At 37.0% G+C, this 15,589-nt stretch overlaps 1 protein-coding gene across 4 annotated transcripts in view; it reads right to left on the reverse strand.

Moving 5' to 3' along the window:
* The window catches only part of LOC110992585 (Kv channel-interacting protein 4), a 147,155-nt gene that overhangs the window by 71,578 nt on the left and 59,988 nt on the right, over window positions 1-15,589 (reverse strand). The window contains exon 1 of one of the 4 annotated variants that reach the window (XM_045629356.1): window positions 11,714-11,849. The exons of the other annotated variants lie outside the window; for them this stretch is intronic. Coding sequence (XP_045485312.1) covers window positions 11,714-11,819 — 106 coding nt within the window. The 5' untranslated portion in view covers window positions 11,820-11,849. Of the gene's footprint in view, window positions 1-11,713; window positions 11,850-15,589 lie in introns of those variants that run through there. 4 annotated transcript variants of the gene reach the window in all.

Raw genomic sequence — 15,589 nt, forward strand, 5'->3', positions numbered from 1 at the left:
CAATATTTGAAGGGGACAGCTCCGAATGGACGGCGTTCCGAGTCGTATACGAAGATACATCTCCCATGTTCTCGGACGTTCAGAACATGGCGCGGCTGCGTAAGGCGATTAAAGGCACAGCGAGAGAGAGTATTAAGAGCCTCTTGTACTCAGAAGCGAAGCCAGAAGAAGTAATTAACGCTTTACGCCGAAGATTTGGTAGACCCGACGCACTGGTGCTAGGCGAACTTGAGAAATTAAAAGCGCTGCACAGAACGACGGAGAATCCCAGAGACATATGCGTTTTCGCAAGCCAAATAAACAACAGTGTAGCCGCCATAAAAGGATTGAAGAGACCGCAATATCTCTACTCACCGGAAATTGTGAAAATTATCATAGAGAAGATGCCTGCGATTCTGAGGTTCAGATGGTACGACTACACGGCTGCGAGGGAAGAGGAATCGTTCTCAGATATTCAAACAATAAGCGACTTCCTCAATTTAGACGCGGATAAATGCGGCGCATTCGCGGTACTCGAAGACAGCAAAAGAGTACAACCGAGCGCAACGATAAGAAGACCGGTGAAACAGGCTACTTTTAATATTGCTGAAAAGAGTAGACCACAAGAAATCAAGTGCCCAGTTTGTGAAGGCAACCATAAGCTCAAAGACTGCCAAAGATTTCTGAATGCAGCAGTCAACGATAGATGGGAAATGGTTAAGAGGCTTAAGGTTTGCTTCAAGTGCCTCGTTGGAAAGCATCGGAAAGAAACATGCCGAAGACCACCGTGCAAGTTGTGCCGAAGATGGCATCATAGCTTGTTACATGTGACATCGGAGAGCGAACAATGTCATGAAGAGGCAGCGACCAAGACAGCGACGGTCAATACTATTAGTACACCAAAAGCTATTTTAAAGATGCTTAAGGTGGAGATCTACGGACCGACTGGGAGCAAACAGGTACTGGCGCTGCTAGATGAAGGCTCAACGGTGACACTGCTCGACGAAAATGTGGCTGCTAGCATCGGCATTAAGGGTCCTCGCGAAACCTTAAATATAGAAACTATCGGTGGAGGACAAATGAAAAATCACGAATCAATGATTGTAGACATCAAAGTAAAAGGGATTAGACAATGCGAGAAGAGCACACTCAAGCGGACAAGAACTATTAAAGAGCTGAAATTAACCCCACAACTCATCGATAAAACCCGACTTAAGAAGTACCATCACTTGCGGGGTTTACTGCAGGACGTGTGCTACGAAGCTGAGGCGCCGAAGCTGCTCATTGGCCAAGACAATTGGGAATATATTGTCTCGTTACAGATACGACGCGGAAAGCCAGGGCAGCCGGTGGCGTCAAGAACAAAGTTAGGATGGGTTATCCATGGCTTCGATAGCAACGGCGTGTCTCCGATCAATTACGTGAACACATGTGCACACGCAAGCGTCGTCGAAGATAAAATAGATCAGCTGGTGAGGGAACACTTTAATATTGAGTCTTTAGGAGTTCAGCCGAAGAAGCCGTCAACGGATATAGAACAGCGAGCACTAGAAATATTGGAAAGAACCAGTCGACAATTGGAAGATGGCAGGTACGAGGTCGGTCTGTTGTGGAAAAGTGAAGACTTACAACTTCCAAACAATTACACAGCAGCTCTCAACAGATTTCAAGGCATAGAAAAAAAGCTGCGTAAGGACGCTAAGTTGAAAAATGAATATAGTGCGCAGATTGAAAATCTTTTGAAAAGCAACTACGCTGAAGAAGCACCAGTCGACTGCAGATCCAACAAAAAATGGTACCTGCCTCATTTCCCAGTGGTTCACCCTCTTAAAAAGAAGCTGAGAATTGTCTTCGACGCTGCGGCAAAATACAACGGAGTGAGCCTTAACGATGTATTGCTGTCCGGACCGGACTTACTACAGTCAATATTTGGAGTGCTACTGCGATTCCGCCAAGGCCCTGTAGCGATAGCGGCTGATATAAAAGAAATGTTTCTGCAGGTGAAAATATCGGAAGAAGATAGAGACAGTCTTAGGTTCCTATGGCGGAAAGACAAGGAAGAGCAAGTGAAGGAATACAGAATGTCATCAGTGATTTTTGGAGCCGCATCGTCACCTTGCACCGCGATTTATATAAAAAACAAGAACGCAAAGGCCTTCTCACATAAATATCCCGAAGCTGCGCAAGCAATAGAGCGGAATCACTATATGGATGACTATCTGCAAAGCTTTCACAGTGTTGACGATTGCAAACGAGTAATGCAGCAAGTTGACTTGATCCACAAGAACGCGCACTTCGAGCTACGAGGATGGGCGTCGAATAAAAAAGAGATCGTAGAAGCCGGTGGCGAACAGGAAGTGCACCTAGGTGAAAACGAAGAGAAGACCTTGGGACTGAGATGGCTGACATCAGAGGATTGTCTTGGATTTAGAAGCCAATTTAGAAGAATCCCTGACGAGATAGCACGAGGCATGCAGACTCCAACAAAACGAGAAGTCACGGGAGCTGTGATGTCTACCTTCGACCCACTCGGACTGCTTTCACCCATTCTCATTCAAGGAAAGAAGCTCATTCAAAAGATATGGCGCAGTGGTGTCGGATGGGATGACCAAATCACTGAAGACGACACCAAAGCTTGGAAGAGCTACCTAGAGCATGTCGGTAAACTAAAAGACATCCGCCTACCGCGATGCATGTCACCATTTTGCACTGAGGGGGAGCTGCATACTTTCACAGACGCGAGTGAGACAGCGTATGCAGCCGCAGTATACTGGCGAACTAGAGGTAACGGAAAATACTTGATAAATCTCGTCGCAGCCAAGTCGAGAGTGACGCCTCTAAAACCAATTTCCATGCCGAGACTTGAACTGCAGGCAGCGTTGTTAGGAGCTAGACTTGCAGACTCAGTGGCCAGAGAACTCGATCTGCATGTTACAAGGAAAACCTTTTGGACGGATTCAAGTGTTGTACTTTCGTGGATAAAGGCAGATCCCAGAACATTTAAGACCTTCGTAGCTCATCGAATTGCGGAGATAGAGGATCTTACAAAACCACAGGACTGGAGATGGGTGCCGACAGCGCATAATCCTGCTGATGATGCAACTAGAAGTCCACCGGAAGAATTTAACGCGGAACATAGGTGGTTCAAGGGTCCAGACTTTCTGTCAAAAGACGAAGAAAAGTGGCCAGCTCCGCGAAATTTTAAAAAAGAAAAAAGCGAGGAAGACAAAACGACGGAGCAGGTGAATATACTTCGCCACAGTGAAATTACTCCGGTTCCTGAAAACTTTTCATCGTGGACAAGATTGTGGAGATCGACTGCCAGAGTACTACAATTCATCAATCTTTGCAAAGAAAAGAAGCTGTCGAAGCATGAGTGCTGCAATAAAAGTGCAAAAAAGAGGCAATTCCTTCCGATCGGTGAGATACACCTATTAAGAGCGGAGGAGGTTCTGATCGCCCAGTGTCAGCAAAACAGCTTTAAACAAGATATTAAAAATCTTATGCAAGGGCGAAAGACGGAGAATCAAAGCCAATTGAAAAGGCTAGACGTCACTATAAAAAATAAACTTATAAGACTACAAGGGAGAGCAAAAACAGTAGAGGGCATCGATAATGACTACTTAACACCCATTGTACTAGATGGCAGGAGCGTCATTGGTAGATTAATAATTAAACATTACCACGAGAAATACAACCATGGTAATCAAGCTACGGTAATGAATGAAATCCGCCAAAAATATTGGATGTTGGGCTTGAGATCAGTGCTGCGTAGTATACAACAAAACTGTCAACATTGCAAGCTGAGGAAAGGTAAACCATCGGAGCAGCCAGCGGGCAACTTACCTCAAGAAAGGCTGAGACATGGTGAGCCCGCTTTTACGTGTACAGGTGTGGACTACTTCGGTCCAATGCTTGTGGCGATTGGGAGGCGGAGAGAAAAGCGATGGGGAGCTTTATTTACCTGCCTGACCACAAGGGCAGTACACATCGAGATAGTGCCCAGCCTCACGACAGACTCTACAATAATGGCGTTAAGGAGATTCGCAGCACGAAGAGGGATGCCAAAAGTAATTTATTCCGACAATGGAACAAACTTCGTTAAAGCTAATAAAGAAATCCAAACCGCCATCGCGGAACTTAAAAAAGAGGAAGTCGTCACGGAAGCAGAAAAGGTTGGCGTACAGTGGAAATTTATTCCGCCTGGCGCACCGAATATGGGTGGAGCTTGGGAACGATTGGTGCGCTCAATTAAGGTGGCGCTAGACGTTACATTAAAGGAGCGCATTCCACGAGAGGAGGTACTGCATACGCTGTTGTTGGAAGCCGAACACATGGTTAATTCCAGGCCAATAACCAACTTAGCCGACAATTCGGAAGAAGAGGCGCTAACACCAAATCACTTTCTTATTGGGCGATCCAGTGGAGCTGCGCGCATAGGGCATTTTCCCGATGCCAAGCTGGTGGGCAAAGAAGATTGGAAGACCGTCCAACGACTCTCTGATCATTTTTGGAGGAGATGGCTACGGGAGTACTTGCCCACGCTACTGCCCAGAAAAATGACAGGCCGACGGGAAGGCGAGCAGCTGCAGCGAGGCGACGTGGTTCTTATCGTGGATCGCACTCTACCACGATGCACTTGGCCGAGGGGAATTATCGAAACCACGTACCCCGGGCCCGACGGAAGAACCAGAATCGTGGACGTCGCGACCAAAGGTGGAGTGTTACGAAGACCATCGTCGAGGATCGTGATCTTGGTGCCTGCGAAGTCGCCGTGCAGAAACGACGGTGCTGCGCACGAGGGGGAGAATGTTGGCGACTCATAAATAGAAATATAAATATATTATAAGTTAGGTTTGGAAATTGTAACTCTATAAATAGAAATTAAGTGCGACTGTTAAGAGTTATAAGTTAGACAAATTATGTATACAGATTTAAGTGAGAAATATGGTTCAGTTATGAATGTAAATATATTAAATAAATAAATAGAATACTTCGCCGAATAAAAGGGTCACAGCTCTCGACGCGGTATACCGGCGCAAATGTATATAAGCGTAGCTCTCGTCGCGGTATACTCGTGGAGTACTTAAGCTCGGCGCGGGCGAGTCTCGAGGCAGTCGCGGTTCAGACTTGACACGGTGCACACGCGCAGTCTCGGTGCAGACGCGCGTAGAGACTCGGGCTCTTTCCTCTATCCCGTGACAACGAGCTGTGATCCAAGAATAATCGGCGTAGCAAGAAATAAGAACAAGGCGCAGTTTCATTTCAAGACAACACCTACAATTACGCACTAGCAGGGGTGCGTGGGTCGAGGCGGTACCAGCGTTACGACGAGCCGTCTTGACAAACGAGTACGCAGTCAAACCCCACCGGTATACAAAGCCGCACCGAGGTTACTTAGGTTACCGCACGGGTGTTATCAAACGAACACGATTTAAACGTATTATACCGTGCGGGCCTGAGTATATCTGCGAGTGTCGGCGGTGGGTGATTGGCTAACCAATCAATACATGTATTGCCGGTATATGTGTATATTTTGTGAATGAAATATATTTTTCTATTTTTGAACTATTTTTATTTTATTTAAAAAAGTATTGCTGTTATCAGACACAATTAACTTCAGAACAATTGACAATGCAGAGTCAAAAACGTACCAAAACGAAACTATAGTATAACAATATGGAGCACAAGCAAAATTTAATTTGTCTACATACAACCCCTTTTTATTCCTCAGAATGTAGAATATAATATTAGCGGGTCCCATTGTAAGCGTTTTGTTAAAAAAAGAACTGAAGCATGAAAACCCCACAAACTTCACCGACCTGGAAGATAGTTGGGTACGTTTTTCCAATATTTACGAGAATATAATTTGCTGTTGAGGGATCTCAAAGGCAGAAAAACGCTTATTTTTATTAGGGCATTTAGAGTTAGTTTGTTGGAAAAAATACTTATCCTTTCGTTTCTATAAAGTTCAAACAAAAGATGATAGAATTGTATTTTTTTTATAAAAATTTATGTTATACTTTTGTGCAAATATTTGAATAAATTTTAGGGTAGAAATGAAAAAGATCAACGGCTGATCTTTAGACATTCTTTCGCAGTTTTATGGGAGTATTATAGTGCACAAAAACACTATATTAAAAACGTATATGGTTTTTTTTTATATAATAGGGTACAAAACGCCCATGGATACCTTCAAACTATCTCTTTCAAATCAGGTTATGTGGGGCTGAGATTTAAGAGCTCACCTGCGTCATTGAAGTGTTTGCATGCCATGTAACTATTTTTCGATAGATTTATTTTTCTTTTGGTATTTGTCGGAATTCGAACCTGAGATCTGCTCATGAATATGCTAACAAATATCGCTGTAAAATATACTAACAATTTAACTGTATAACGTACGTAAGGATTAAAGGACACATGAGGATCACAAAAACGTAACACGTAAAACATGTTTGTCTCATATCCCAGTATGGAGCTCATAAATGGACTAAGCTAGTGAAGCGGGCTGAAAGTTCTTGACAAGGCAAAAGGGACGATAGTTATAGACTTCACTCCCATAAGAAAATTATTGGACCTTCGTCAGCCGCCATACCCTTTTCCTTTGGCGTCACATACATTGTATACATATTTAAATACATCACTTATAATATATCCAATTAATTACTAATTATATCTTATAGGCGACCGAAAAAGTAATATTCGTGTTTCTATCTTTTTTATATAGAACACAGGGGAAAAAGGGCAGAAGGCTCATCTGATGCTAAGTGACGCCGCCCATGGACATTCTCAATGCCAGGTGGCTTTTTAAGAATTGGTACACTCTTTTCTTAAACTCTAAGTCAAATTGGTTCGGAAATACTTCAGTGGGCAGCTGGTTCCACAAAGTGGTGGTACGCGGCTAAATCTGCCTTGAAAAACGCTCAGTTGTGGAAGAAGTCTATGTATAGAATGTACAAAAAAGAGCCTGATTATAATATAAATTTAATCACACATTAATTAAATTGTTAGACATAAAATGTGTTCTTTGACTATCAAATTGAAAATTGTCCCTTGTGCAGAGCCTGTTCCAGCGTAGAGAAATCAGTTACCCACGTGGTCCTGAAATGTGTGATTGTGGCTTCTCAACGAACTTCTAAGCTTCTAAGTTAGGCTGTTTTAATTAGCCACGCCCACGGAACCAAAAAGGCGTTTAAGTACGAAGACTGAGTTCACACTACATACATGTACACCCTTCAAGGAAAACTTTAAACTACAGAATTAAACTAAAAATACATAGACATTATATAAAAAAATGGCGGTATTAGTGATAATAACCGATGCCACGCACGCCTGAATATATACTCGCTATCACAATTTATTTCATTTGTATTACCGTAGTATTAGTATGGAGAAGATTTATATAACATTCCCTAAATAGCAGATAAACATATTTACTCAACAAACGAACCCTTTCTCCATATGGGGAAGTAAATTATATGCTCTTATTTATATGAAGCATTGAAAACGACGATTTCAGCTTTCCGTACAAAAACGTTCTATGGTAATTTTTGAAGAAGTATGTTACTTCTTCTTATTTCTGATTTAGCAGCACTTTGTTTTGTATGTGATTTTTATTCGTCTGATTTAAGTAGACTGAGCTCCATTCTATACTATACCACCAATAACAGTTTAGCAATAATTTAGCCATTTACACGGTGTTTTAATTTTAAAAGCATTGAAGCAAACAACAACATAGAATGTTAATTTTGCAATTTAAAAAGCAAGCCCTGGACCTCTCACATGAGATTAACCCTTCCAAGTAATTCGTACTTAATTAAAAACATTAATTTTGAAGAGATTTAATTTCTCTTATCAATGTTAACATTAAAATGAAATAACAAAAATATTTGAGATGCATAATGTTATTTGGCAATGGTTTAGTGGTTACCATTTTTTTCGGTTTAGAGAATATGATCTGAAAACCAACATGTGTTAAATAGGCTTGTAACTCAGAAGACCCTATTGTGTTTCAGCATCATTGAATCATTACTATGATATATAATTAATCATTAATTAGAAATACAGTAAAATATCATAATACCAAGTTTATTAATGTACTTTCAGTTTAATTTGTGTAAAAGTTTTGGTTAGCCGCACGTTTGGAAACATGTAATTAGTTTTGTTAAACAGTTTTGCGCGACAACAGAAAGGTCGAATACAAACTAATATATTTTCTGTCTTTTCACCACCAAACATAATGATTGTAGTTTAAGATTGATGTATAGTCATTAAAGATTATAAAGCCTAGAGAAAACACACAAATTTTTACTATTAATTTTATTATCAGGTTTGGTAATTGTGATCATTAAAAAAAAGCAAAAATTCCCCATTGAAATCTAAAATTCAATTTTAGATTTTTAATTCAATTCGATTCGATTCAATAGAAATCCTGCATTTAAGCTCTAGAGATACTTTGTGGCAGAATAGCTTGGTAAAAGCGTATAGTTGATGGATCTGCTTTTATTAACCTAACTAATAGGCAATAAAGGGGTTACAATGAAGTACAAAGTGCTTCATTTTAATGCAACTATATATGGAACCAACAATTTATTTTAATAAAGCAGCGGTGTGCATAATATAGGATCAATGACCTTGGAAACATAAAAATTAAGCTTTATCAATGCAAGAGAACGCTTGAGGTTAGCTTCTCGTCGAATTAATATACATTTAATAACTTATAAAATCCGCACAATCCGCCAAAATATCAATCGGCATGCAAATGTCATATTAATTTTATGAAGCACGTTGTCTTTAAAAATTTAATCACCTTCCCCTAGAAAGAATTGCACATCTATAACTTCTAGGAAGGTGGTATATTGAGGTGTTGTACCTTTTCGGCTATTAACAACTTGGTTATTCTCTAAAAATAAAGATATATATATAATGATTATTATATTATTGTGGGATTTGCGATTGTGAGGCAGTTGCTAGATCTGATTAGCGCTGCGCTATTTTAAATTCTCAAGTTCTTTTCATACGTATATCCTTTCTAACATATTTTAAGTATCTGATTGCCCTAATTTTAACATGTGTGATGTTTGAGAGCCAAAAATTTTATGCTTTGTTCTTGGGTCTGTACTTGCCTCTTACTACGTAAGTACTTACGTACTTGCAGATTTTAATAAATAAAAGAAACGTCGATGTAAAGCTGCGATAACCATTTCATACATGCATTTTCAAACAATGAATAGTTTAAAATGTAAAATGAATTGTGTTATAAAATTTTCTCGAGTTAAAGCATTACAATCTGCTAAAACCACTTAATTTAAAGAACTCAATGTGGTTTTCGGCGCTAAGCCTTAAAGACTTGGAATTAGCTTGCGCTAAGCGGTTATTAAACTTCCCTTATTTCATTAAAATACTAGCTTTCATTTTGGTTTCATTTGAAATTAAATGTGTGGAATTAAGTAATTGAAAAGTAGGCTATAATTAAAGTTGAATTCGTTTGTATCATAAATAAACATATTAATTATTTTATCTAAGAGTTTTCAATATTTACTTTTCAATGTGGAAGTCCTTAGAACTTCAGCTCAAACCATAGAATAAGGAATGGGAGAGACTCTCAGTTACCATGCAAACATTTTTGATAGCTGGAGAAGTGGTGGTCAGCTACCCGTTGGCGCCTAATACAGATTAGATGTAAGATGTACAAGAAACATTCTCTTTTACCATGTATAAGGTCGTGTCAGCCTTGAGAAAAAATGACTGTCGCATTTATGTCTGCAGAGAAAGTCGAGAATTCCATGAATATTTATGTAATTTTGAGTCATGACATTATTTATAACTTAATCATAGCGTTTGTATTGTGCGACAGTATTTGTTTAGCAAAGTTTCGGGTTGCTGACTTAAATCAAAACCGGGGGTTTGTTTAAGTCGATTTAATTGTGTATCAGTCTTAAATTATTCAGTTAATTATTTTATTGATACGTCAATAATTGGTAATCAAAATTGTATAAAATATGGAAAAAATGTTTCCTTGAAAATAAAACTTATTAATAGCTTTAGTGAATTTAGATAGACCTGTTGTGTGTATATAATATAATTTGTAACACATTAAACCATTACATTGTTTTGATTTGACTTAAGTGATTTAATCGGAGGGCAAGATATTTCTTTGGTTGATAAGATTTATTTATTTATTAAGTTTGTATTGTATTTTACTAACATAACTTTTACACATTTAAAGAAAACACTTTTTGAACGGATTGAAGTTATATATTATTATAAATTTATACACTTTTAATTTTATTCTACGTTTCGCTACCGTGTCACCGAAAAAAGTAGAAATAAAAGAAATTTTGTACTTAAAGTAGAAAAGAAAATCATTAGCAAAACAGCGAATTAGTTTGCGAAGATAGTTTGAAAAGGCAACGTCAAAACGGTCCAAACGTCTTTTGTCAAATACATAATATAATACATTAATCAAATATGTATTTCATTCAATAGGCAACAAATTGATACGGATCATTTAAAGTTATTTTATGCGGTGTCTCAGCGAGAAAATACTAAAGTGAAAACATTAATTGCACGATTTACTTAAAGTGAAAATTGTTTGCAGGTGACAAGTCGTCTGCAGGATTTGAACAATAGCCTAAAACACGCTTCATTTAACTGACGTCGCGTTCTTTGAATGAGAGCGCAAATTATACGCAGTTAATTTTGACAATGTGATATTCCACAATACATTAAGACATGTTTGTATACAGTTTTGTTAAACGTATCTAAGACTTTATATTTTATATCACCACTGATAAATAAATTTAAAAAACCTGTGGCACTCGGGGACTACCGCGGTAAAGCTATTGCAATAACATTTTTTATCAAACGTATGCAAATAATAATCTTTTTTTTTATTTATGCAGTGTTTTTTTCTTTCATATTAATTCAATCTACCACCTCCAGCGTGTTAGTTTGTCTTACTCTAACGCGTACCAGCTGCACCGGCCGCGCTCTCATTACGTCACCGATCTCGTCAGAGAGGTGTGAATACGCAGTATGCGTTCTGTCCCACTCTAACGCATCTGTGTTACGTCAATCGCGATAGCATCTATCCAATAAGCTACAATATACATATATATTTATATATATTATAGCTCTAAATCTTTCTTCTTTATTTTTTTAGCTATTGCTAAAAAAAATAAAGAAGAAAGATTTTATTGTTTGATTTGAATTGGCTCTAAATCACTGTACCGGTTTGAGAAAAATATTTCACCATTAGAATTATACATGAATATAGAATCAAAAAAGTTCGGGATAAAGGTGTGAAAAAATTTGACTAAAAACCCTTGTTACGGCGTACGCTGCGGAAACTATAGACTGCAAAATTATGAGATGTACTACAGTTTTATAGTGCGAATATTACTAGTGCAAAGCCGGGACTGAATTGGACCATCGGAAGTACAATATAAGTTACATTTTTCCTTTTAGAAGAACGCGTTTTGGACAAAACTCACCGATATTCAGATTGAGGTTTCTGATAAACAAGATCTGGATATCAATAGCTGCCCTGGGACTTTGAAATCGATATTTTGTATTTTATTTTTTCTTTACTTAAATGTTTGCTAAAGTTTTAAGAAAGAACATTAGTTAAAGGATTCAAAGCTATCAAAATCCCGAAAATACTACGCGAAATATAATGTGCTAAAATAACTAAAACATAATAGTTATGAATTTTCATGCCAAGTTAACTCACTTGCAATTTGTTTCAGCGCACTGACAGCGGACTTTAGTGTATTTAATGTACGCCTGCGGAAATTCTTCCTGAACGAAAAGTTTTCCATGTCAATATTCACAGACATCACAGATAACTCATTAATCGTACGGAATACCTTTTGTATGGGAAGACGGGAATAAACTGGTAAATGCATATCAGTAAACGTCAGTTCACACGCGGAAAGTGATCAAAGAGAACAGAGAGAGGCGTGCAGTCGAAAAATATTAAAATTTTGATTTAATAGGTTTGTTGTTGTTCTCCGATATAATGTCAATATAGAATCTACGATGTAAATTGCCTACTAAATAAGCTTTTAAGCTAAGCTTTAAAATTATTATTACTATAGATTTTTGAAGCGTAATTTTTACATAAATTAATTTGTTTTTGTTAATATATTGTTGTATTTGTTAATAAATTGATATCTGAAAAAAAATCTAATAACCCAAATAGTATATATTAATATATAAAGATTACACTAAAATAATATTAGTACACGACCTCCGACGGTAATACTGCTAAAGGGAAAAAATATATTATATATCAGCTCGACTACTTCTATGATCCATCTTTGATTATCTAATGATCAATTTTGAAGATATTTACGCGAGTTCAAAATGTTAGAACCAGGATTTCCTTAATTCCAACGTGTAGAATGTTAAGGTATCAAATGTTTATATTACGACCATGACCGTTGATTTAAAATGTATCGGGCCGTTTATAAAATTTGTTTATGATATGAGTAAAATTATCTGAAAACAAATTAACGCTTAGACGAAAACAAAGACAGAATACATTTGGTTAGTTTAGTGCTCTCTCTTGAGTCGGTAGCTCATGTGTGAACATCTTAGTCAGCGAGGAATCTTCTGCAACGGGCAATTTTTTTTGCTTCCTTCCAGCGCCTCTCTTAAAACAGTGTACAGGATGATGAGTCTTTCAATCGATTAGTCCATCTGGTTGTTAAAGGGTGACATGATCTTTAGTCGCTCGTGTTACCAACCATGATCCGTTTTCCCAAGGTCTCATCGCCTATGCGCAATATAGTTTGACATTGGTCTCTCTCCATATTTCTTTAACGTTCAAATTGCGCACATACCAAGCAAAATCTATTTATTTGAGATTGGGGAACTCGAAGGACTTCAAGATTGTTAGTCACTTCTTCTTTTTTTGGTGCCTCTCCATTACTGGAGGTCGACCATTAGTCTCATTATGCGTGTCTTGTTCTGTGCCAGATGCAGCTACTTTTTTGCAGTTCCAATACCCGTTCACATTTTTTTCTTCAATCAACACGTATTTTACCTTGGATTTAGTACAAGCAAATTTTTTCAGCATTTGAATCTTCTCTCTGGAGACCTTCTTGGATTTAGCATATTATACGAAGCAGGCGACGATAGCACAACATCACAAATGCTTCTAAGAGCCGGTTTAATTTTTAGCCTCTGGTAATACACATTTGATAAACGAATAATTAGAACGTAGATAGATTTTGTTCCACTCTTCGCCCAAGTCCGAGAGAACTACGCAATTTTATGACTACTAAAAGTTTGAACAATGAAGTTACACTAATTAAACGTGGTTGCTGAAACATTCTCATGCTGTAAATACGGTAATTGTAGCATTTTTTATGGCAGCCGATAATGTTGTTTAGTTCCAGCTAAAACTGTTTTTATTTGACAGTTGACATTGACAGTATTGCGTATGTATCTAGTCTAGGCTAGATTCGGAATATTGCCTTTATTTAACCGGTAACTCTTCGGTCATTTTATTTCTAATAAGGATTCGAAAGAACTTGGAGAAAATGATCGTGGTTGGTAACCCAGAAGACAAAAGATCACGTACCCGTTGACCAACCATTTAGACCGAGTGAAAAACCATCGTCCTCAAAACTGTACACTGTTATCGGACGCTTGTCCGCTCCAGATGTTTTCTTGCTGACCACGACACTAAGAAATGAGCTACCGACAGAAGAGTACGTGGCTTTGGTGGAGAAAAAGAAGGCTTAGTATATAATACAATCAAATTATAATCATTTGTTCATTTACATAGGTAACGCAATGTACACTTATGAACGTCAAAAAGACATACATATTAAATACTAAATGCTTCGAATTTTACATCATCTACTGCTAGTTTTCAAATTAAAGGCGTAAAAGAAGAACTGGTAATAAACTGTCCGCCTCTCTGTCCTCTTTTAAGCCTGTTTTTATTACTACATACCTATGTCTACATAATTTATATTGAAGTTAAATATATTAATGTCAACTATAATTTGATTGGATTAATAAATGATAAACATGACATTTCATTTATTGATAAAGTATAATGTTCTCGATTTAATATATTACTCAAAATTGATTGTTTATATTGTTGATAAATTTATTAACAAATATCACTTTGTTAATGAATATAGACTGTCTCATATAGTTTTAAACATAAAGTATTAATCACGTCATTCAATACAGTATTTTATATACAAAAATAATTGATGCGGTATTTTTGTATTACACTTACTTTTACAGTATTTTTTCTATGGATTTTTTTTCGAAGGTCTCTTCTACATATATTTATAGTATTTAATTTTGTATAATATATCTTGTATTTGTCGTTTACCATATGAAATAAATAAATATTAATTTAAACATGAATTTTAACCGCACATAATGGGTACTCTGTCACTAAGCAATTTTAATGAATTTACGTATAGATTTTAATACGCAGTCTCCAAACACACTCCTCTTCAATTGACTGATAATTCTTAATAGAACATAAACTGTTACGATTAATACAAGCAACATCTGTTAGCTATCATTCAATCTGCACATTGAAAAAATATAACATAAGGCGAGCTCAAAGGCCACTGGAACGGTAATGACATAAAAAACGTGTGGCGCTCGGGGACTGCCGCGGTAAAGCTATTGCTTAGCAGTTTTTGTTAACTTATGCTATCATTATTATATTATATTTGATAAAGATGCAACGAAAAAGCGACAGTAAAAAGAGACAGAAACATTAATTCATATGATTTAACGTGGGAGAAAATGAGATAGATAAACTTCTTTCGAATCGTCGTGATTTCAAACCGGATGCAGCGGTAAAGAGAGACAGAAACATCAATTCATCATATGATTTAACGTGGGAGAAAATGAGATAGCAGGCATTATACAGCCTCTCTTTACTGCCGCTTTTTCATTTGATCGAATTTCAAACTTTCGATGTTTTAGTTTTTCCCAAATTAAAAATTTATATTAAACTTATAAATTAAAATTTATCATTAAAATATACTGTTTTAAAAGAACACACACATTTAGATAATGGAAAATGATTAATTTATATATGATTAATAATAAAAAAAATGTTTTTGAAGGTTTCACTTCTACCATGTGTGAATTGCACATATGTTTTTTTATTTTCGTTACGAAATTTCTTGGTTCGGTCAAAACAATACAGTCAAACTTTAACACCTGTCTATTATTATCTGATAATGACCGTACAGCCCTTGCGTTTATTTTTAATAGTTTTTGTTCTTATTGTACAATAGAATGTATACTGCACCTACGATGGGATATTACAAAATAATTAATGCGTTTATGTGGATCATTCCCTGTCTCAGTATAGGTGATTGAAAAAAAGTAATTGACATGTATAGAATGTGGAAGAAACATTTTTAATATCCATAAATCTAGACTATTATGCACAAAAGCAATTTCATAATTTCTGCTAAAGCATTAACTGTTCTTAAATTCACAAATTATTACCTATGCCACGACTCGGGTACGGTCATAATAATTTAAATACTAAGCATAAGAATAACAATAATATTCTCGACTTTTATTGAGCAAACCCATTAGGCGAATGAAA

This window comes from Pieris rapae, chromosome 9 (assembly GCF_905147795.1).
Source record: "Pieris rapae chromosome 9, ilPieRapa1.1, whole genome shotgun sequence".
Classification (NCBI taxonomy): domain Eukaryota; kingdom Metazoa; phylum Arthropoda; class Insecta; order Lepidoptera; family Pieridae; genus Pieris; species Pieris rapae.